This window comes from Sander vitreus, chromosome 2 (genome assembly GCF_031162955.1).
Source record: "Sander vitreus isolate 19-12246 chromosome 2, sanVit1, whole genome shotgun sequence".
In the NCBI taxonomy this organism is placed as follows: Eukaryota; Metazoa; Chordata; class Actinopteri; order Perciformes; family Percidae; genus Sander; species Sander vitreus.
This window is the reverse complement of record NC_135856.1, coordinates 7843460-7852673: the sequence shown is the minus strand read 5'-3', so window position 1 is coordinate 7852673 and position 9214 is coordinate 7843460. Positions and strand designations below refer to the sequence as shown.

At 37.4% G+C, this 9214-nt stretch overlaps 1 protein-coding gene across 3 annotated transcripts; it reads right to left on the bottom strand.

Moving 5' to 3' along the window:
* Positions 1–1862: 1862 nt before the first annotated feature.
* On the bottom strand, positions 1863–7325 carry LOC144533756 (B-cell receptor CD22-like). 3 transcript variants are annotated; one of them, XM_078275309.1, is made up of 11 exons: positions 6979–7325; positions 6801–6877; positions 5769–6071; positions 5459–5689; positions 5213–5317; positions 4898–5113; positions 3938–4258; positions 3387–3644; positions 2786–2897; positions 2622–2679; positions 1863–2522 (listed from the first exon to the last, which is right to left on the bottom strand). In XM_078275309.1, the coding sequence occupies exons 2-11, from the start codon at positions 6853–6855 to the stop codon at positions 2448–2450; spliced, it is 1734 nt and encodes a 577-aa protein (XP_078131435.1). In that variant the 5' UTR covers positions 6856–6877; positions 6979–7325; the 3' UTR covers positions 1863–2447. The 3 variants fall into 3 exon arrangements, with proteins under 3 accessions (XP_078131435.1, XP_078131442.1, XP_078131450.1); XM_078275316.1 differs by having other exon boundaries at positions 2786–2876; positions 6979–7324; XM_078275324.1 differs by lacking the exons at positions 6801–6877; positions 6979–7325 and adding an exon at positions 6415–6600.
* Positions 7326–9214: the final 1889 nt, after the last annotated feature.

Here is a 9214-nt window from a genome sequence, read left to right as displayed (position 1 = left end):
CAGTTACGCCTTCGGGTTGAGTACGTAGCGCTCTTTCAAAGAGACGAGACGTACGCAAAAAAATGACGTGATCACCAAGGCCTCAAAAACAGAAACAGTATTCCAAAGACATAACGGGAAAATATATATTTCCCCTGTTTTTTTTTCTATGAAAAATGTATTTATTTATTTAATTAATTCCTTGCGAGAAGCTCTCATCTGTTGTTGCTGCGACAGTGCGATAGGTTGACTGATTGATTGATTCTTCTTCTTTTGAGTTTTACGGCAGTTGGCGTCCTATGAATTGACTGATTGACTGATTAGGGGGCTTTTAAACATTGCATTGATTTAATCATAAAGCCTCAGCAAGGAACTTAAGATGACGTAGGCCTGTGTCTGTCTGCTTCAACGTGCCTCTCTGCTGATGTGTCAATATCGTTAAAATATACAAAATATATTTAGCGCTCTGCTAATGCTACGTTCTTATGTGAGTGCTCTGATAAAAAAGAAATGCATTCTTTGATTACTATCTGTTGTTGGTATTTAGCCTTGATGAGGCTATGCGCTGCAGATGCGAGCTTCTCGCAGGATTTTGAGGTAGGCTATCTCGTTAATTCAGGCAAACAGAGCAAATTGTTTTTCTCATGAAAACGTATCTCAGGATTTCTGAGATAAGAAAAAACAGAGCAAATATTTTTTTCTCAAGTGAATGCATTACGCTTCCGCATATTCAAAATATATTCTCTAAATTCAAATGAAGAAAATTAAGCTTTTCGTAGCACTAAATCACTTTGAAGCAAATAGTACGGTAAGAGTCAAGCATGTGATACAGTCAAACGGGGACACCTGCTGGTCAACACTTAATATTGCATATGGTGAGATCATAATGAAACACGCTATCATCTTTGATATTTTGTTTAATATATATTTGTGTCAATGCGTCCCGAAAAAAATAATAGGGGACGAATAGGGAATCCGACTGACAGATTCACTGAGCACAGTGTCAATCAGTCTATAAACAACCCATACATCCAATTAATGTTAAAAGGGATTAGCCTACATTAAGTGATTGACATCCTGACAAATGTCATTGAGCCAATCATCAGGTACCACATTAAAAGTTCCCCTCTAAAAAAACTTGTCTGATGTATAATTTTCCTCTAATCAACTAATTTACCAAGTGTCCTTTTTTGTTTTTAGCTCCACATAAGCCTGATAAGCAATTACAGCAATCCTAATCAATGTCCAGCGACTCTCTATGTCATATTTTCATGTCATTTGTTCAATCTCGTATGTTAAATAGAATCACCACTCCTGCAGAATGTAGATTATAGGAATATATAGTTTTATTTCTTTGATGTAGATATATATATGAGATCTAGAAAAAAGTAGCCATCTCCAGTCACGAGTTGCCAACCTTTAAAGTTTCAGTTTAAAAAAATAATAATTTACAGATGTTGTAATTTAGATTTGAATCTATTTGCACAAAACATCAACGTAAAATACATACAATAATACCAATAAAAGGGAATGTGCAGGGAAGGAAGGTTAGAAAGTTGTCCCCCAATAGCCATATATAAAAAAAAATACGATTTTCAATAAACTGTAATTATAGCAGACATTTTATTTTTTATTTTTTTTAAAATTATTATTATTAATGGTATCCAGAGCATTACAGAAACTCATTTACCATTAGAGACATCTTGCATCGTTCCCAACACCCCTACCCTCTCAAAAGTAGGCAACAAATACACAATTTAAGGACATATTCATAAAAATAGAGACAAGCAATAGAATCCACATCAGTAATATCAAAGAGCATCTGGCTAACCTCCAGGTTATTACCCGTCACATTTCTCATGGATTTCACATGTAGATATTAAAAATAAAAGACAAACAAACAAACAAAACACTTGCCTGTCTTTTGATAACTTGTGCATAATCTTCTATATCAGACATTTTTATCAGACAAACAAGACAGAACAAACAAGAATAAACAAGATATATGTGCCATTAAAACTTATAAAATGTAAGAAGAGAAAGATTTAATCATAATATGAAAACTGCTATAATGCAAAACTGGGTAGATTTGTTGTATGATGGTGGCAGCTGTATGCCTCAATTCAGAACTGGTTTCACAGGAAGTTAACAAGAGCATCAGACAAACGACGCTATAAACACGCAGCCGGCCTTCATGAACAAATGTGTGAAATTCAGCTGAAGATAAGAGCCTCGAATCCAACCCCCAGTAGTCGTTAAGGCAGGAAGTAGATCTTTTCAAGGATACGGATACATGTTTGTATGTTTTGTAACCTCCAGGTTTGGCTGTACCACACACTGTGAGTTTACAGGTGCCTTTGCAGTGCTCAAATCATATTTCACCAAGAAGAATCTAAATGGCCAAGACAGACATTTTATCTGCACTCCTGCAAAGCACTCAGCATAGATATCTAAAATCTAAGCTGATATCACACAGTGTCTTCCTGCTGCTCTGCTGGATCTGTCCATTCTGCAGGATGCATTGGCTCATACAGCTCGTCCATCTGAAGGGCAGAGAAGACAATGACAGAGGGGAACACACACACACACACACACACACACACACACAGTCATTTCTAGGTCTCAACTTTTGTACTACTCACTTGTCCAGTTTGTACTTTGTCACTTTGCTCTGCAGCGGAGGTCAGAGTTCTCTTCTTCCTGGATGTTATTGGTCATATTAAGCAAATTACTAATGTTAAAATCATATTAAAGCCAACAAGAAGAGAGGAAATGAAAGTACAAAAATTTGAATGGAGTATTTTACCTCATCCTCAGGTAGAGGAGAAATACAGCAGGTGGGAACAGTAATATAACAGTTAGCTTTACTGCATTCAGTATCGCTACTGCAATCCGAGCTGGAGAGAGATTGATGTGAGCTGTGAGACAAGCGCAACATATTTAAAAAAAAAAAAGTGAAATACACAATTGTATTTTGTAGGTTTGTTTTAATATTGACCCTTGAGTATAGTTGAACACAGTTATGTCAATATGCATTGAGTCTATTAAGTCCGTTTAAGAGTGGGTGAAAGATTTAATTCACGTCACACTAGTACACGAGTACTTCAATAATTGAGCCATTTTTGCTGCTTCAATTCAAATGTAAAGCCTCAAGGCCGTTTTATGGTTCTGCGCAGGCTCCACACATCGCTTTCGCCGTAGCCTACATAAGTGGCCTGATGTTTATACTTGTGCGCTAGTGTGTGCGTCGACCGGCGTGTGTGTGTGTTTGTGTGTGTGGGGAGTGTGTTAGAGTGAGGGAGAAGTGAGACAGTGAAGGCGTGTCTCCCCTGTGTTTTCTGACCAAGGTGGGAAATCTGTAGCAGGAAACGTTAACCCTCTCCTTGATTTCATGTTGTTTCACTCACGTTTGACGGTGAGATTCTCTTCAGATGAGCTGATGTTGTGGGGGGTTTTGACGGCACAGGAGTAATTCCCTGCATGCTGACTTCTGACTGGGTCCAGAACCAGGTGTTTGTTTTGCTTCTCTGTCGGGGTCAAAGGTCGACTGTTCAAGTACCAAATGTAGTTTGTGTTGTCAGTCAGAGGACAGCTGGTACTGCAGCTCAGGGTGACTCTCTGGCCCTCTGTCACCTCTGCAGAGGGAGTCATTATCACTTTCAGGCCTGAAAAAGGGTTTGATAGATTAAATGACAAAAACATGTTAGAGACGTTTACAGCTTTTGTGCGCCTATTGGATAGACTGACTTGCAACCTTCAAAGTACCCGATACCGATTATATCAGAGAACATATAATATGCATGACACATTTAATAAAGCAGGGATTAAAAATGTAATTTTATATGTTGTTGAAAATGTAAAACCATGGATCAGGTTGTGTCAATTATGATGTCTTAAGATACACAATGAGGAAGCAACAGATTCCCCATCGAAAGATATTCAGGTATTTAAGTATTACCAGTGACAACTAACGTGACTCCGGGTGAAGGAGACTGTTTCTTGTCATATCTCTGGAGCGTGAATTTGTATTCTGCTGAGTCATTCTTCTTCAGGTTATTGATTCTCAGGATGGTGTAATTTTTCATGTTGTCATGAAGCTCCACGCGACCTGCATCCTCGGTCAAATTTTCAGCATCCTGCTTTCCTTTATTCCAGAAATGATTTACGATAGGCCAGCTGTGGTGTGAGTATTCACTTGAAATGTTCACTGAAGAACCTTCCAGAGCACAAATCCTCCTTCTGGCATAATTCACACTCTCGCAGTTCCTATTATGAAGACCTGAAATATAGATTCATGACTTTTAGTAACAGCTTCATTTACTTTGAAAAAGACTTCTGTGTCTAGAATTTTAACCAGGCGCAATTTTTTTTAAGGTACAAATCCTTTTTCCTATTTATATTTTTAATTTTCTTTAGTGTATTGTATGGCACAACGCAAATGATACTGTGAGTAATACACAGTGTTTGAGGCTGAAAAACCAAATAGTTATTGCTGCAATAACTGTAAATCACAAAGAAAGCAACAGCCCTGACTTTCATACAGGGAATGGGACTTAGGGCCCAGATATCCTCTGCTTCAATTACGTTAAGTCACAAAAACGTAAAAGTATCGAATGATGCAAGAGGAAAAGCAGGTCACATAACAGTGACTGAAATGAGATTTTAAATTGAAAGAAAGTGTGATATTTGATTAATTACTATTCAAACTACAAATAGAAATGAACAAAAATCGAATTCTCAAACTGTGCGTTTACATCAGAGCTATTGCATTTTATTTTGAGGTGTTTTCTGCTGCCCACCCTCCATGGCATTTAAACATGAAGATATTGTTTCTTATTGCCCCTTTAGGCACGCAGACTAATGATACAAATGCCCTATTTCATAAGTTAAAAGAGACTATAAGTCAGTTCATACTCACAGTTTTCATCAGAGCGCAGATCCTCATGGCCTTTTACAGCACAGGAGATGGTTTCAAAAGAAGGGTTGATAACTGTCATGTCTTGACTCTCACAGTTGCCGTATAACTGTCTGTTCCAGTACCACCTGTACGCAGTTTGACGGTCAGCCATCGGGCAGCTGGTGGTACAGGTCAGTATGACATAGTCCTTCAATTTAGTCATTTGGAAATGGACATCTGTTGGGAGATGACAAATACACTTTTCATCAGTCACTGTAATATATTTGGGGGTGGGAGGTGTGTTTGTATGTTTGTAAATGTTTGTGAAAACTTAACCTCTGGGATATGTGATGGAGCAGGGCTCTTCCTCTGATGTCGTCTTATAAGAACACATTCTCCCTTTAGCATAGGTCACACTGAAGCAGGTCGACGTGACAGAATCTGGACAACAAACAGCATACAGTATTTTTGATTGAACTAAAATGGCATAAGATGTATCCACTTCCACTTGAATATTTGAGTTTTTCTTGAAAGTGTAAGCCAGATGTCTCATCATATAAGGAGTTAAATGCTGTCACTCACCCACTGAGACTCGAGGGGCTCTGAGATCCTCGTAGCCTTTGATAGCACAGGAGTATCTGACTCCTTTCTCACTGCTGACCAGCTGTTGGTACCAGGGAGAGTCCTGATAGAGGAACTCTCTGTTCTTGTACCAGATGTAGACTGCAGGGTTTTCAGTCAGAGGACAACTGGTGCTACACATCAGTGTCATTGTCTGTCCCTCTGTGGCAGGAATCACCTTTACCTGCAGGTCTGAGATTATGGTGAATAAAATAAGAATGTGGATACTAGCCTTAGTCTTAAAGTAATAAATAACTGGCAGCCACTGTACCTGTAACATGGAGCTCAATTTTGTTGTGCCAGCAGAGTTCTGGGTTGTCAGAAGTCTCTCTGCAGCAGTAAACATTTGCATCGCTCTCTCTCAGATCTTTGATTGTTAGAGTGAAGTTACTCTCTGCAGACATGTTGTACGTCACACGATTTCCATCTGCAGAGAGCTCCTTCTGAACAAATGTAGATCCATTCCGGTGTACAGTGTACCACTTCATGGTTGTAGTGGGACGTTGAGCTGAGCAGGGCAGATCCACTGATGAACCTTTTAAGGCACAGATGCTGTTTGCTCGTCCATGAACCCCTTTAACAGAAGATTTTATGAGCGAACACCTGGACAAATTGATACCCTTTAATTATTGGATGTTTACTAATCGTGACATGATATACAGCACATTAAGGAAATTTAAAGAGCTCATTCCAGTAGTTTGTGATAATTTCGAGAGCTGATCTGCAATGTTTTCTTCTTTCAGTTTTATATACATTTTCATAAAATGTGTTCAGTTCTTTCAAATTTCAGTCAAAATAGTTTCCCTAGATTTAACTCAGGGGTGTCAAACTCATTTTAGTTCATGGGCCACATACCCCTAATTTGATCTCAAGTGGGCCAGACTAGTAAACCACTCCAGAAAGATCAGAAACTTTACCTGCCACAGAGTTTCTTGTCAGCTTGATGTTGGCAAACGCAAGTTGCTTCTGTTACTACAGCGCTCTCAGGCCATGGTAGGAAAAAATAATAATTAAAGTCGGAAATTTGAAATTGGAATGAATTACTTCTCTTCAATTTTCACACTTTGCAGAGTCATCCAGCGGGCCAGATTGGACCCTTTGGCGGGCTGGTTCTGGCCCACGGGCCGTATGTTTGACGCCCCTGATTAAACTCCTACACGTATATATAAAACACAAAAAATACAACTGATTCCCTCCTTTGTTTTCACAGATTACAGCTAATAATCATACATCAAATACATAAAATCCTATATCATGTTCAGAGTTTAGCATTGTACAAGAAGGGATGAAAAATAATTCATACCTGAGAGGTACAGGATCAAACCCATAAACACACATCCAGCTTCTGCCAACAACATGGCTGCTGCAGTCCTTCAGTTTCTAATCAGAAAATTGATTTAATAATATTTGTATCTGCTTTTTCACAAACGCTGCATTAAGCACATCACAGATCAAATAAAAAGTTCAAAAATGTAACTCACCTGTCAAAAACAACCGCAGTCTTTTAACAAAGGGAAGGCAGAACAGGGCAGAGTGGACAGTTGGGTCGGGGAGAGTGTGGTAGACAAACAGCATGCACCTCTGACTTTATAATGTCTCCCCCTTCCTCTTTCAGTGATGAACTGATTCTGAAGTGTGTTATAGGCTAAGTGTCTCTTTTTTAATGTTGCATTTTTACAATCTTGATTCCATCCAAAGGCACTCATTACTTTTATCTCTTCAGCCTTTCGTTTGGACAGTTTTACGTGGTGTATTAGAAAAGTATTAAACTGAGGTATCTTGGTGCAAGAGTTATCAGAGTAAGTGCAAAGCGATGAAGGAAGTGTTATCTGCGGTTGGTTTGTGGTGCAGAACAAAAAGAGAATGAAGCTGTGGATGTAACTTCACTAATCTTTTAATACACAATGTTATGTTCATATGGAGCCTCTGTTTACTGTCCTAGTGGTTCATATTAATGCATCACATCATAATGTCAGTGATATATGTTGTAAGAAATTAAACAGGAAGGACAACAATATTTGGGGACATAAAAAAATATTTTTAATCCAAAGTAGAATTTTTTTTTATAGTTTTTTATTTTATGTTATGTTCTGTTTGTTCCAACAGAAAACAGAACCAACATGTCCAAGAAGCAAAACAATCAAAATCCTCTCTAAAATAATAATAATAATAATAATAATAATAATAATAATAATATATAAATAATAATAATAATAATAATAATAATAATAATAATAATAATAATAATAAAACAACTTAAGTAAATAAGTCTCAAGAAATAGTAATGGTCAAGACAATAAATTCTAATATGTGCTTGTAAAAACATGAGAAATGATGAAACGCAATGATGACAAATGTTAACTTATCTTCATTTGTTAAAGCACTATAAATAACACAAGTAAGTTAAGTGGGCATTGGAGTTTTTTTTTTACCTACCTTTATAAATATAAAGCCTAATAATAACCTAAATATAGGCTACATCTATCTGGATTTTATGTTCTGACTATACATTTCTAAGTAAATACCTAATCTCTGGTACATCATCTAAACCCCAGCTGCTAAATATGGACATAGTTCACTTCCTTGCAACTGTGTTTGCAGTTACTTCATATGTGATAAATCCGACTTATCACCTCCACTATGGTCCGAATCCATGATACCGAGGCAGGGCGTAGGAAGCATTGAAAACCCCATCTCCCCCAATTTATTGTGTAGCAGTAACAGTGTAGATGTCATTTTCTGTATTCGGGTGCCTTTAACAGGTGGTTTGATATTTTTCTTTGGCTATACTAGCATGAGAAAAAAGATGGGAACATTTTGTAATTTCACCCAGAGGAAGTAGTTGGCCCCAGATCACATACTAATGTTACACATTAGACAGCCAAACAAAAAAGTATCATTTAGGAGCCGGTATCGAAGTCTGAAGTATTGGTATCGGTACCGTTATCAAACATTTTTGAACGATACCCAGCCCTAATCTTTAATAATAACCACTGCATGCAATTGCAATCTCTGTTAACCCGAGACTATTTCATAATCGTCTATTTATAGAAGACATTAAATTAGCTCTTCAGCTTTTAGAATTCATAAACCAACTGTATGTTGTCGAAACTATGCCTATTACGAAGTCATTTAACAATAAAGTTGTAAAAATATAAACTTTTTAAATATAAAAAGAAGTTGTGATCAAAACATCATATGACGTGCTTGGTATTACTAAAAAGTTGAAAGTCCAAGCTTTAAAATGACACCCTGAACGTACCTGAACAGAAACTAGCTGAACAGAAACTAGCTGATTCCTTGGGGAAAAAAAACTTCACATTTTTCAGTCAGTATAGAGACTTTGAAACAAAAACAAGGAGGCTTATCGACATGGTAAGTGTTTGTGTGTGCGTGTGTGTGTTTTTCAACACCCATTGCTGAGGCAGATTAGGGTCAGAGGTCATATTCTGACGGGCCCAGACTAGACCACAACAACATTTCTCAAGGTATTCAAAACACAGTAAGGTGATAAAAAGTTATTTCATGTTTGTCCCAATGATGTACTAGGACACTGTTACGTTGTTGTTGTTTTTCTTGTTGTTACCTGTCTATATATTGTGCATTGCCATTCTGTTATAAACAGATTTCACATCAAGTCACACACTTTAGTGATATTAGTATTTTGCTGCAATAGACTTTGGTTTAATAGTTCATTTCAGTAAGGTTTGAATAAAT